Source organism: Neovison vison, chromosome 4 (assembly GCF_020171115.1).
Source record: "Neovison vison isolate M4711 chromosome 4, ASM_NN_V1, whole genome shotgun sequence".
NCBI lineage: Eukaryota > Metazoa > Chordata > Mammalia > Carnivora > Mustelidae > Neogale > Neogale vison.
In genome coordinates this window covers 141,344,049-141,359,093 of record NC_058094.1, presented here as the reverse complement: position 1 = coordinate 141,359,093, position 15,045 = coordinate 141,344,049, and the positions used below count along the sequence as shown (strand labels likewise).

Here is a 15,045-nt window from a genome sequence, read left to right as displayed (position 1 = left end):
TAAATGCAGAGAGAATGATAGAAAATAATAATAATTTTGTAACTCCTAGCAAAATAATTGAGGGAAAGATAACCACTGGATATTAAAACATTGGATGAAATGTTACAGAAAACAGGATATTCACATGGTCTTAAGGTATGCACCACAAACCACTTCCTAATCACAAAGAAAAGAAAGTACTCTTATAAAAAGCAGTCTGGCATATACCACAGTAATGAGGTGATTTCCTTTAGCATCAGCAGTAATGAGACAAACTGACAAAATTTGGGTGCTTACTGATATGATGTTAATGGTAAATATACAATATCACTTCACCAGTTTGTTTACTCTGAATATACCCATGAAGAGACAATCAGATAAATCCAGATAAATTCAAATTATGGAGCTCTCCAAATATGTTAATGCCATAAAAGGCAAAAAAGGCACTGGAGTTATTTTGATTTAAGGAGAGAAAAGAGATAAGATAACTCATAGAAAAACATAATTCTGGTTGGTTCAAGTTGGGGGGGGAAACCACTGTAAAGAATATTTTGGAGGGAAAAAATATTTGGGAGAATAAGTGAAAATGTGGAATATGGATTATACATTAAGTAATATTAATATATCAATGTTAAATTTCTTAAGAATGATGTCTAAGAATGTTCTTGAATGTAATACAGAAAAACAGCTATCTGTGCAGGTCTAAAATGTTTCAATATAGAAAAAAGGAATTTTAGTCTCAAGTGGTAAAGTATAAATTCCAGGAGCACCTGGGTGGCTCAGTCAGTTAAGCATCCAACTCTTGATTTTGGCTCAGGTCATGATCTCAGGGTCATGAAATCAAGCCCTGCACTGGGCTCTGCACTCAGTGTGGAGTCGGCTTGAGATTCTCTCTCTCCCTCTGCCTTTGCCCCTCCTCCCACTTGTGTTCTCTCCCCAAAATAAATAAAATCTTAAAAAAAAAAGAAAAGAAAAAGCGTCAATTCCAATCCAAATTAAGCTTTAAAGCCACGCAAAAGAGCTCATCAATGATTAATTTATTCTGTTTTTTTTTATTTCTAAACCATAGTTTTTATCATATACTTTCTTTTATTTTAAAAGATTTTTTTTCCAATTTATTTATTTTCAGAAAAACAGTATTCATTATTTTTTCACCACACCCAGTGCTCCATGCAAGCCATGCCCTCTATAATACCCACCACCTGGTACCCCAACCTCCCACCCCCCCGCCACTTCAAACCCCTCAGACTGCTTTTCAGAGTCCATAGTCTCTCATGGTTCACCTCCCCTTCCAATTTACCCAAATTCCCTACTCCTCTCTAACGCCCCTTGTCCTCCATGCTATTTGTTATGCTCCACAAATAAGTGAAACCATATGATAATTGACTCTCTCTGCTTGACTTATTTCACTCAGCATATTCTGTTTTAAGGGGGGCAAGGAATCCAGAAAACTAGAGGCTGTGTTTGTAAGCTGCTTCATTACAGATTTTCAACAATTCTAAGTTTAGAAAAGAATTACATGTATCCTCAGCAAAGAGTGGCTATTAGTTTTTAGTCTGATAACAGTGGAAAGCAATAAAAGAGAGAAACACCTATGAGAAAAATACTGACTTTAAAAATATGAATAGGGGCGCCTGGGTGGCTCAGTGGGTTAAAGCCTCTGCCTTCAGCTCAGGTCATGATCCCAGGGTTCTGGGATTGAAACCCGCATCAGGCTCTCTGCTCAGGAGCCTGCTTCCCCCTCTCTCTGTCTCTGCCTGCCTCTCTGCCCACTTGTGATCTGTCTGTCAAATAAATAAATTTAAAAAAAAAGAATAATTCCTGTTTGAAAGCTAGACCTAAATAACTTTAAAAATTATCTGCAGTGTTGTGCAGACTATTAAAGAAAAGCAAACAGGGAATAGAGAGGTAATCTTTAACAATCTGCAGTTAGCTCACATGTCATACAGAATGAAATAACAATGAAGAAAGGGTATACAGTATCTTTGTGAAAATTAGAAAACATTGATCAAATTCCTGGAATATAGCTCAATTTTATTATAAAGAATTATGGGACACATCAACCCATCACTCTCAAAATAAGTATGAGCAGATACATAAGAAAGTACTATTTTCTGTTTATATTTATTTTGGAGAAACTGAAGCAGAGAAAAATGAGATCACAATCATTGGTTCATCTAGCTCTAGAGGTTTCATTTTTCTTACTTATTTGGTACTTAAAGATTTTTATCCTCACAAGCTAAATACATCTTGTTGAAGAGATCAACATGATAAAAATAATCAACTGAACATAGAATAGCTATATAAAGGAAGAGGAGAAAGAATAATTAAAACAGAAAAACTGATGCCATTATCGGCTAGCTTCAAGGGAATCAAGAAACAAAGTAGTGTCATAAACTAAGTTTTTTTAAATTGATAGAGGAAACCAAGAGTTTCTCAAAAAATAATACTTAAGTATGATTCCTAGTTCCTGAGAGTAGAGTAAAATCATTTTTCTACAGTCTTCCCCTAACAGCCAATGAAAATAGAACAAAAAGTAGAGGAAAAAATTAACTTCAAAACAAAAAACAAGGAAATCAACTAAAACAGCAAACTTGAGATTATGTATGCCAAATGCTGAGGATAAATCAAAATGAAGGAACCAGACAGCTGTCATCTTAGACTATTAGCAAAAACCAAATTGTCCTTAAAATCAATTGTAAAAATTTAAACAGGCTATCCAATGATTCTTTGCTGAGAGCTGAAATGGGGAGACATGGGTGAGTGAGGGAAGAAGCTAATAAAATGTTTAATGTTACAGAATAACAACAAAGAAAAACTAAAGGAGAAATAACAAAATTATATTTACGTATAATAAATAGTCCTCTAGTTTTGGGAGACTCTTAGAGGTAAAAATGAGGTGAAAGAGGAAAGAAAAGCAGAGAATGTGAGGTTTCCACACAAAAATTGCTTAAATGGCTTTACAGGGACCCACGCTAAGCTCAGAATGACCGAAAATTTGAGGAAAGATGTGTTTCCAAGATGGAAGAAAGGAAGTTGGTGAATGGTTACTCTAGATATCAAACTTAATCCTAGTTATAGACTGTCCTAGTCTCTCCCTATAACCACCCCTATATTATTCTTCAGCAACCAGCAGTACCTTTCAAAGATAAGTAACAATCAGAAACAAATAATATAGGACCTAACACAGATCGAGAGGGAAGGAAGGGGGGAAGGAAAAAACTTAGGTTGCCAAAGAAATTCCCAAAGGAAACAACAGAATGAGTAACTCTTAGAAAACTAAGAGTTACTTAGTTTTCCACAGTCTCAAAGTAACTATGAGGAATATTCTTAGTGTAAATACATAACAGAGATTAAGAACACATTACAAATAACAGAACAATATAATGATCAAGAAGAAATTATAGAAAATGAAAGTCCAAAGAATTAAAATATAATAATTACAGAAAATATGTTATAAATGGAAAACAAATAAGTTGTTACATGTATATAATTAAAGTTCCTGAAAAGAACAAATGGAAAATAAAAATATTCAAATATACAATTAAAGTAAACCTATAAAAGAGAACGTATTCTAACTCAGGAAAAAAAAAAAAGATGAAATATAGAGCATTCAATGCCAAGATATATCCTAAAGAAATTACTTAACTTCAAAGATAAGGAAAGATCCATAAGGAAAGATCCATATGGACATTGTTAAAAAAATAAAATAAAATTCAAGTGAGCAAATTTTAAAGATCTTACTGGCTTTTATTCAATGATTCATGAATCAGGCAGCAACAAATGTAGCAAATACAAAGGAGATTTCAGGAGCTGTATGAAATGAGAGATCTTTATAGGCAGAAGGGAGCAGGAACAGAGAAGTTATACTAGAAAAACAAAAACCAACAACAAAAACAACAACAACAATCAAATTGGTTATGGCAAGGTCACTTTCTTTTTAAGGGCAGTAGGGCAGAATGACCTCACTGGTACTAGTACTAACAAAGTGATTCATGATTGACTGGTTTAAAATTCCATTTCTGAGAAAGGCTGAAACTATAATTAAGTTATATCATTTTGGTGATGTGGGTTTTAGCATAAGTGACTCCATTTAGGGTCATCTGTCTTACTTTTAACAATGTCAAAGAAGAAACAAGTGAGGTATGGCAGTGAAAATCCGAGTTAGCAACTTCCATGTCTGGTTCTAACTGTGAGGAGCCTCTAAGTTGCCACTCTGTCCTAACAACAAGTAAGATGACAAACAGACTGAGAAATTAACAACTCTTCTTGGACCTGTAAGAGAGGAAAGGACACATGGCAAATCACTGCCCCCAAGATAAGAGAGACTGACTGGCGAATACGGGAAGTCTCCACCTAGGGGAGCAGAGCCTTGCTAGCGGAAAACAAATGCTGGGAGCCAGTGCGAGGGAAGGAAAACCTGAACTGTAACCCATGAATTGCTAGAGGCTCAAAGTGGGCAACTCTGAGTATTAAAAGCTCCAGGCATACCCCGAGGGGGCCCACAATATTTTTATATTTGCATCCAGGAGCCCAAGTTCCCACAGTAAATATCAGAGAAAAATCCCCTCATGCCTCCAGCAGGAGGAATCAAAAAAAGAACATCTGAAAATACACCAGAGTACTCTATTCTTTTAACAAGGCCTGCCCTGAGGGAAGACTAGTTAACTAGAGCCTGACCCTCTGGGGTATTATCAGAACATAAATGACCTGGGGAACGGAAATACCCAACTCCAGCCCACTCTGGTCATTCTCTCCCATACAAGGGAGGAGCAAAAAAAAAATAATAATAAAATTAGTATACTTGTGAAGTTCAAGGTACAAAGGCACAGGCTCAGTAAAAAACAGAGACCCAACGATAGCATTTTATTTCCACTGGAGGAAAGACTGTTTTCACTTTATCACTACTATCAATAGTAATACAACAAAAATTCCAAGAGAATTTTTTTTTCTACGAGAAATTATAAGATCACAAGGTACACAGTTTTAACCTTAGAGAACAATTTGATAAAACTGAAGTGGCTGAACAATTTCATTCTCCTACAATCAGTATACTAGAGTTTCTGCTCTTGTCTAACATTTAACTCTTAGATTTTGCCTCCTCATTGAGAAATTGTATCTTGTTTTATCTATATTTCCCTAATAACTAGTTGGTTCATCCTCTAAAGAGAAGCTGACCACATTCTCCCATTAGATGTGTTCTTCTGTTAATTGCCCAAGCATATTCTTATTTTTTCAACAAACTTATATATATCTTTTTCTTACTGAATTATAAGCTTTTGAAATACATCATGGGTAATATTTTTCCCTTAAAATTATATCAACTTTATATATTTTAATATTTCTGGAAAATCTCATTCATACAGATCTGAAAGCATACTAAAAAAAAATTTCCTAGAATCATTTGTTAGTAAGTTACTGACATGATGCCCCATCACCCTTAATACTTGAATGTGTATTTCCAAAAAGGACATTTTACTCCATAATCTCAATATAACCAACAAGATCAGCAAATTAACATGACTACTGCCAACAGCAAATTTAAAAAACTAAAAATAATAATGATTATTCTTTTAAAAAATAATAAAGAATTAATGGTTTAGGTTTCTACAATAAATCACAGTATCCACTCCTCAACAGATGATAATAAGGCTTTAAAACTCTTTATTCTTTCAACAAAAAGGGTGTACATTAGGATTGACAGCATGTGAATAATTGCTTTCATTTTTTTTTCCCTTTCTTGACAACACAAGAGGGAATGAGATTAAACTGCTCCTAGAAATTTAAACATTAGATCAAACTTTCAGAGAATAATTGCTGGGAAAAGCTGAGAGTGAAATCTCCTTTGGCAATTTGTTTTCAAAGCTCCCCTTCTGGGACAGTGTTAAAAAAGACCTATTCAGAGGCTAGGGCTAACCTTTAAAAATCCCTTTAAGATCTAAGATTCTTTTATCTCTTCTTATCTAGTGCAACTGATTTATGAGTGACATATATTTTGTGTTATTTAAGGCTATGTTTATATAGCAAATATAAAAATAATAATCACTCACTGTAAATTTGTTCAGTATAAGCCATGTATGAGGAACTCTGTTATTAATTCTATATGCATTATTTCTTTTTTAGGACAACTCTTTAGACAGAGAAGCTTCTTCAATATGAAAATGGGAAGAGGGGTGCCTGGTGGCTCCATTGGTTGAGCTTCCAGCTCTTGATTTCAGCTCAGGTCATGATCTCAGGGTCATGGGATCAATCCCTGTATCAGGCTCTGTGTTCAGCACAGAGTCTGCTTGTCTCTCTCCCTCTGCTCCTTTGCCCCTTCCCCCACTCTCTCTCTCTAAAATTAATATGTAAAAATCTAATAAAAATGGAAAGAGAAAAACTGTCGAGACAATAAATAAACACAACAACTTTGGGGAATTTTTCTGTAGTCTAAAGAAATAAATGGGGGAGCAGAGCTGAAGAAGGAAACATAGACAAACATAGATCTGTCTTTCAGCAGAAGGTACACTAGCATGACTGTATGTAACAGGAAAGAGACTTAAAGAAGGAAAACTAACTAGATGGCAGACAGAGGAGATTTGCTAAAGCAATGCCTTTGGGACATGGGATCTAACATAGGAGCACAGTACTTGGTCTTTGCTAGGAGCAAGCACAGCTCACCCATGTTAAGAGTAGAGAAGAGAAAATACAAGGAGAGAAATGCGGAGGTAAGTTGGTTAGATGAGAGGCACACATAACATGTCTTTCCCATCTCATCTGTGAAAGGTGTTTTCTACATGAATGCCAACAGCAGCTGTATCTTGGCAGGAAAAAGGATGCAGAGTGCTATTGTTGGGTTACTCCTCTCTCATACCTTTCTTTTGTAGGGTTTTTTTTTTTTAGATTTTTTTATGGTTTTAATGTTTCTAAAGGTTTTTATCAGTTTCTAAGTTCACAATGAGCCTTCTTTGCCCCTGAATACCAGAATTATTCCAAGGAAAAGCCCGAAAAGCTAAGGGAGAAACTGCATTTCCTTAAAAAATATTTTCTGTCTCAAGGAGTACTTGTGAGGATAAGGATTTCAGGAAGAAAAATGTTCTTTTTTTTTTCTTGCATCTGTTTCCTCTGAACTAAGTGGAGCCACAGTTTATAGATTTTTTTTCTAGAAGTTCTGAATATACCAATTGGCCGATTCAACTCACTGATTAGACAAAAAAAAAGTTATAAATACATTCTGAAACATAATTTCTTCTCTCATTTTCTGTCTACTAAAAAATGAGTCATTAGATTGCTTTGAAACTTAAGTGTTTCACATACTATTCAAAGGACTTCTTGGTTTATAAATAAACAAAGCAGCTAAATATAAACCATAGCCATACCTCTCACAGCTGACTGCGAAGGCTGAGTCAGAACTTTGATGTCTAACGCACTGTTGATATGTTCTTCTAAAGTAGTGCAATATCCATCCACAACACTGGTAATAGTATCCTTCAAAATTCCAAGATTATGGAAAACCTGAAGAGCTGTTCCGACTTGGGTTGGATTCTTTAAAAAGGTGGGGTTGGCAGGGTAAGAATAGATATAAATAGGAAGACAAACAAAATCAATATAAATCTACAATTTTAAACAGTACATAAGCAGCGACTACCATATTTTTTAAATTATCAGAGACAAGAACAAAGAGAGTGCATTTGGAACAAATATTATTTTTAGTCATTTATCTCATAAAAGACAAAATTAAATACTATGTATATTATTCCCCCCTTCCCTTTTTCTCCTCCTTTAAAGGATAATAACAAGATCAGAAATTGGTTATATTATTAGAGCTTATTTAAAATTTACCACCAATGCCTATAAAGAGAGCCATGCTGGAATTAACAACAGCCCTACATCTGTTTGGAGAATAAATAAATGAATTCCACGGAATTAACTGAGGGCTGAACTGTGCAGACTGACACTATTCATTATATTTCATTCATTCATTCATTCATTCTAACCACAAATATTTATACAGGGCTTACTGTGTATCTGTCTTGGTTCCAGGTCCTGGAAATATAGTAGTAAGCAAAACTATTTAAGTCCCTACCCTCATGGAACTTATATTTACTCAGAAATATATTAAAAATATATATGTAACAGACTATCAGGTAGTGATAACTGCTATAAAAAAATCAATCAGGGAATAAGAATAGAAAATGATGGGGAAAACATGGAGAAGACTCAGAGAATGCATTTCTGAGGTGATTTTTTCAAACATGGACCTGAATAGAATGAGCGAGGGAGTCTGAGGAGGATATGAAGAAAAACAGATCTGGACAGGTATCAACAAAAGCACTGAGGTAAAAATATGGTTGGCAGCTAATCAAACACCAAGAAGGCCCTGACTGTGGCTGGAACAGAGTGACTATAGTAGAGAGAGGTAGGCGGTGAGGCAGGTAGTAAAAACACTGGGCGGTAGACTGAGTCCATAGTAATAGAAACATGTTGTTGACTCTGTCACTAAGTAAATGAATTATCAAGGCAGAATCTAGTACCTCAACATGTATCACCAGGCCCAAACAGGTGAAAGTCTGCTTTCACTTAATGATTCAGCGACTATGTTTAAAAGCACTTAGTTTAAAAGTTAAATTATTTCATTAACTTAATTTCTTAACAGTTAAGTTGATAAAGAAGACAAAAAGTTACTTCTGAAACATATTGGTGTTAGTAACATAACATGGTGCAGTAACACACACTCATACCCAGAGGCCAAGTAGAATCAGCTTACAGAAAAAAAGCAGACAAGGTTAGTGGCTACAACACCCATTTTAGATTTTTTTTTTTTTAAAGATTTTATTTATTTATTTGACAGAGAGAGATCACAAGTAGGCAGAGAGGCAGGCAGAGAGAGAGAGAGAGGAAAGCAGGCTCTCCGCTCAGCAAAGAGCCCGTTGTGGGACTCGATCCCAGGACCCTGGGATCATGACCTGAGCCGAAGGCAGCGGCTTTAGATTTTTAATTAAACATGAAAAAGAAGCAAATGAACATCATTTCAAATGCTTTAATGAAAAAAGCTTAATTTAATATGGTTATAACAGAATTTAATTCTAGTATATACTATCAGTTCTCTATCAGTGAACTATCAAAGAAAATGGGAGAAAATAAGCTATTTAATATAGAATTAGTCAACTGAAAACATGGAGTATAGTACTATGCTTTGGTTTTTGTTAGTTCCATTTTTTCCTTCCTCCCCAGAGCAGAATACTTTTCTACTTCTTAGTAAAGACTTTTAATTTAATTTAATTTATTTGACAGATGTAGACCACAAGTAGGCAGAGAGGCAGGCAGAGAGAGGAGGAAACAGGCTCCCTGCTGAGCAGAGAGCCCATGCCTGGCTCATCCCAGGACCCTGCAGGGCTTGATCCCAGGACCTGTGGGGCTCAATCCCAGTACCCTGGGATCATGACCTGAAGCTTTAACCCACTAAGCCACCTAGGAGCCCCTAACTGAAAGACTTTTAAAGTCGTATTTCACTTGAAAGGTCTGGCTAACATGGACCACTTTTTTTTTTTTTTTAAAGATTTTATTTATTTATTTATTTGAGTTGCTTAACCAACTGAGCCACCCAGGCACCCTAACATGGACTAGTCTTCATCATTTCCTGCTCCAAAAATTATTAACTCCCCCAAACTTTTCAATACAGAAACATATATAACTCCTTCCTTTTTTTCTCTTTTAAACAAGAGAGGGGAATGATTTAAAGATTTATTTGAGAGAGAGAGAGAGAGCGCTAGCTAGCTCACAGGGGAGGGTGAGGGACAAGCAGACTCCCAGCTGAGCGCAGAGCACAGAGCCTGACTGAAGTTGAAATAAGGAGTGGGCTGCTTAGCCAACTGAGCCATCCAGGTGCCCCTAGCTCATTCTTAAAGAAGCATCTAATATGGCAATATTTGAAATAAGTATAATTTATAATACTTATAATAACTCTAGTAATTTTCAGCTTTCTAATTTATATAACCACTTTTTCAGTTAATGCCAGTTACTCACATTCATTAGCTTAATATAAACATACCATTTGTGAATTGGAAAACTACAAAATATTATCTGAAATAAAATTCTTGAACATACAGAGGAGTGGGCAAGTTATGTAAATACAACTTTAAGAATTATCACCAAGTGAACGTATCTGAGTAACTACCACCTAGGCTATGAAACCAAATATTATCAGGAACTCTGAATCTATTATGGCTTGCCTAACTGCATCTCTTCACATATTATCACTATCATAATTTCTAACACCATTGATTAGTTTTGCCAATTTCTGATTTTTACATAAATGGAACCCTAAAGTAAGTTATTATTTTCTGTCTGCCTCCTTCTAGTCAATATCTTATTTGTAAAATTCATCCATGCTGTTGCATGTAGCAGTACTTGACTCATTTTCACTGCTGTTGAGTCGAAATTTACCTTAGTTTATCCACCTAATATCCCACTGGTGTACATTTGAGTTATTTCCATCGTTTAGGTATTTTAAATAATGCTTTCATGAACATTCTGGTACACAGCTTTTAGTGAACATACATGCATATGCATTTCTGCTGGGTAAGAGCAGAAATGCTGAATCATTAGGTATTTGTATGCTTAGTGTTTGCAGATTCTGCCAATTTTCCAAAGTCATTGTACCAATTCACACCCCAGCAGCAATACATGAGTTGTGGGTGTTCCACAACCTTACCAAAATTCAGAATTATCATCTTTTTAAGCTATTCTTTGGAATGATCACTGTGGTTTTAATTTACATATCTGTGATGACTAAGAAGTTATCCCTTCTTGCATGTTAATTATCCATTTGAGAGCTTCTTTTGTGAAGTGCATGTTCATTTTTTTTGCCCATTTTTCTCACTGATTATTTTCATCTTTTACATATTTGTAAAAGTTGTTTACATATTTGGATGTAATCACTTTGATAATTATATATATTGCAAGTACGTTCTCCCACACTTAAGAATTCTTGTAAGGAAAAAGAAGTTCCTAATTTACATGCAGTCAATTTTATCAACCTATGGTTAGCACTTTTAGTATCTTATTTAAAAACTTTCCTATCCCACATTAATGAAAATGTCCTTCGTTCAAGAATTTATCCTCCAGAAACTCTATTCGTTTGTCTTTCACGTTCAGAAATATAATCCACCTGGAACTACTTTCTGTATGAGACAGGAGCCAAGATTAGTGATTTTCTATATAAATACCCAACTGGCCCAAAACTTCCTTGAAAAAACAAACAAGGAAATTAAAATCTTTACCTCTTTGCTCTCAAAGCCTACCTTTGCAGTAAATGAAGTTTCCATTTACGTGTTTTTACCTGAACCTTCAATTCTGTACCATTTGTCTACCTTCATTACATCAAATCACCAGTGTAAACTGTTGTAGCTTTAGAATAAGTCTGATAGTCCTCCATTTCTGTTCTTCTTCAATTTGGTATAGACTATTTTTGGTTCACGATACTTCCATATAAATTTAATAATGGGCTAGAGAGTCTCCATCAAAGAAAAAGCTCCTGAAATTTTGAGACTATGTAAAATCTATACCTAAAATTAGCAGGAATTGAAACCTTTGTAAGAACGATTCTCTAATCCATGAATATGGTAGCTCTCCTCATTTACTCAGGTCTTCTTTAACTTCTCTTAACAACGTTACAGTTCCTGTGAAGAGCTATTACATAACTCCAATGTGAATCATTCCTACACATTTGGTGCTTTTTGATATTTAAGTGGTAATTTTGAAGTTTTTTTTGCTGCTTGTATAATAAAGATACAATTGATTATTATATATTGAATTTTACCAAAGTTTCAAAGTTCTGTTATTAATTCTAATAGTTTGAAGATTGTTTTGGATTTCCTATATACATAATCATGTTATTTCTAAGTAATTTTTATTTCTTCATTTCTTTTTTAAAAATTTTTAAATTTTTTTTTTATAAACGTATAATGTATTATTAGTCCCAGGGGTACAAGTCTGTGAATTGCCAGATTTACACACTTCACAGCACTCACCATAGCACATACCTTCCCCAATATCCTTCATTTTTTTTTAAAAGATTTTATTTATTTATTTGACAGACAGAGATCACAAGTAGGCAGAGAGGCAGGCAGAGAGGAGGAAGCAGGCTCCCTGCCGAGCAGAGAGCACAATGCGGGGCTCGATCCAGGACTCTGGGATCATGACCTGAGCCCAAGGCAGAGGCTTTAACCCACTGAGCCACCCAGGTGCCCCTTCATTTCCTTTTTTTTTTTTTTTTCCAATTTATTTATTTTCAGAAAAACAGTATTCATTATTTTTTCACCACACCCAGTGCTCCATGCAAGCCGTGCCCTCTATAATACCCACCACCTGGTACCCCACCCTCCCACCCCCCCCCCGCCACTTCAAACCCCTCAGACTGTTCTAATCCTTCTATATTTTATTGCTTTCTCTTACTGCCCTGGTAAGGATCTTCAGTATGTTGCTATGTAAAAGTGATGAGTAATATCTTTGTATTATTCCTAACCGCAAGCAGAAAACCTTAAATATTTCTTTATTGGATTTTGGATTTATTGGATTAAGAAAATTCTATTCTAGGTCTGCTAAAAATTTTACATCATAGACTGATGTTGGATTGTATTAAATGCTTTTTCTGCATTTACTAAGATGATCAATTTTTCCCTTCATTGATGACATTGCATTGTATTTCTAGACTAAAGCCATCTTGATAATGATGAATTATCCTTTTTAGATGTCCCTGACTTACATTTGCTAATCCTTCCTTTAGTAGTTTTTTTTTTTTTTTTACAATTTTATTTATTTGCCAGACAGAGATCACAAGTAGGCAGAGAGGCAGGAGTGGGGGTGGGAGCAGGCTCCCTGCTCAGCAGAAAGCCTGACGTGGGGCTCAATCCCAGGACCCTGGGATCATGACCTGAGCTGAAGGCAGAGGCTTTAACCCACTGAGCCACCCAGGCGCCCCTTTGAAGTTTCTTTGAGGGAGGTTGTGTAATGATAATTAATTTTGTCAATACAACTAATCAGATTTTTAAATTTTCCTAGTGTTAGTTTCAGTAAGTTGTTTTTCTAGAAATTTCTCAATCTTATCTATCCTTTCAAATGTACTGTTTTAAAGTTATACCTAGTATCCCCTTATTAATTTATTATTTTCTGTTGAACCTATAATTGGGTCACTTTTTTTTTCCCTTAATACCAGTAATGTGTGCCTTTTAAAAAACTTTTTTTCCTATTCTTAATAGTCTTTTTCAGTATTTATCAATTTAATGTATTAATCTTGTCAAATAATGAATGGTTGGATTTGTTGATTCTATTATATAAAGTTTTGTTATACCTATTTCACAGGTATTTGGAGCCAGAAGCCTAGATCAGAAGCCAAGCACAAATAGTTAGTAGCCAAAACCTTAGCAAATTATTTAACCATCCTGAGACTTAGTTTCCTCATCTGTACTACAGTGAAAACAGCAGTATCAACCTTATATGTAAATGAAAATGTCCTTATAACTGACCTAGCACTGCAGACAGAATGAAGAGCTCAAGTATTAGCTGCCTTTACTTTGATCTGCTGGAATCATAGTTAATGTGGGCTTTTAAAAGTAAATAGTCTTGGGACAAAAGCCTAACTTTGTATAATCTGTGTGACAATGGGAAAATTCCCTTATCACTCATCAAACTTTATATTAATAATATTTCTTTCCTCACCAGATTTTAAGATCTCTGAGGGGAGGATCCAAATTTGTTTTATTCACTTTAATACTCATAATTTCTAGCACAGGTGCTAAAAGGATAGGTGTTGAATAAGTAAATGAGTAAGTAAATTTTTATGATTTGGCTTGCTAATATTATTCTTTGCATGACAACTTTTCAGTTTCAGACTATTTCAGACTATTTTTCAGTCTAATTTTCAGACTAATTTCAGACTACTGAAATAACATATTCAAAATACCTAGTATTCAGTGGAGGACCTGGGTGGTCAGTTGGCTAAGCATCTGCCTTCAACTCAGATCATGATCTCAGGGTCCTGGGATCCAGCCCTGCATTGGGCACGCTGCTCAGCAAGGAGCCTGCTTCTCCCTCTCCTTCTGCCTCTGCCACTCCCTCCTACTGGTGCTCTCTTCCTCTCTCTCTAATAAATAAATAAAATCTTAAAAAATAAAATACCTAGTACTCAGTATGGATAGTACAAAATATTGGTTCTCAGGTCATTTATTAATATTCTAAAAGAATTAAAAGAATGCTACAAGAGCTTTTGTTCCAGTTCCCAAGAATTTCCTTTTTTTTTTTTTTTTCCAAAGCCAAACAGTAAGGGTCTTTTATTACGAGTCCGAACCGAACCTCCGCGCACTCGTTGCCGGTGACGCTAAGAGGTCCCGAGTTCGGGATCACAACACCTTTTATACACTATTTTTGGGGAGGCAGGGACTTAGCATACATCATAGTATCTTCTAACAAATTGCCACATACTGCGGGAAAATCAAAAAAGAACTCTATAATATGACTGGCGTGCTACAGAGCGGGAAAAGGCTGGGAACAGATTATTGGTTAGGTCAAAGGGCTGTCATTCTTCAAACTGCTGAGTTGGCGCCGCCAGGGTATGTGTCACCTCAGGATTGACCAGGCTCTTCCTGTCAAGCCTCGGGGCGCCAGATGGTTGTTATCTCTCGGCCCAGAGTGGGATTTGGGGGGGGGGGTGTCCAGGAGCAGTCATTCTGTCACGTCCAATTCCGGGTGGGGTTTCCTCTTGGCCCAGAGCGGGGGGAGGGGTCCGGGAGCAGTCATTCTGTCAGGTTCAATTCTGGGTGTGGGATGTGTGGCTACAGAGTGTCCATAGAAAATCTGCTGGTATTTTTCCATCTCTTCATGGGTTAGCAAGCGAAGGTACAGAAGCAGAAATAGAAGTCATGGTTATAATTTAGGCATCTCATGGTATTCCCCACGTTAACCTTCTCAAATGTCCAGGTTTGTTGAAGGGATGGTGGAGAAGGTGCTTAGAGAAGAACACCGGTTCACATTTCCCTCTGTGCAGAGGTGCTATCTGTGGAGCTGGTTTAGGGTTCCCCATCTTCCTTT

General features: G+C 35.9%; 1 protein-coding gene across 1 annotated transcript in view; it reads right to left on the bottom strand.

Moving 5' to 3' along the window:
* Nucleotides 1-15,045, bottom strand: part of COG5 (component of oligomeric golgi complex 5) — a 289,304-nt gene that overhangs the window by 124,106 nt on the left and 150,153 nt on the right. The window contains exon 8 of the mRNA XM_044245810.1: nucleotides 7,338-7,503. Within this exon, the coding sequence (XP_044101745.1) occupies nucleotides 7,338-7,503 (166 nt within the window). The remainder of the gene's footprint in view (nucleotides 1-7,337; nucleotides 7,504-15,045) is intronic.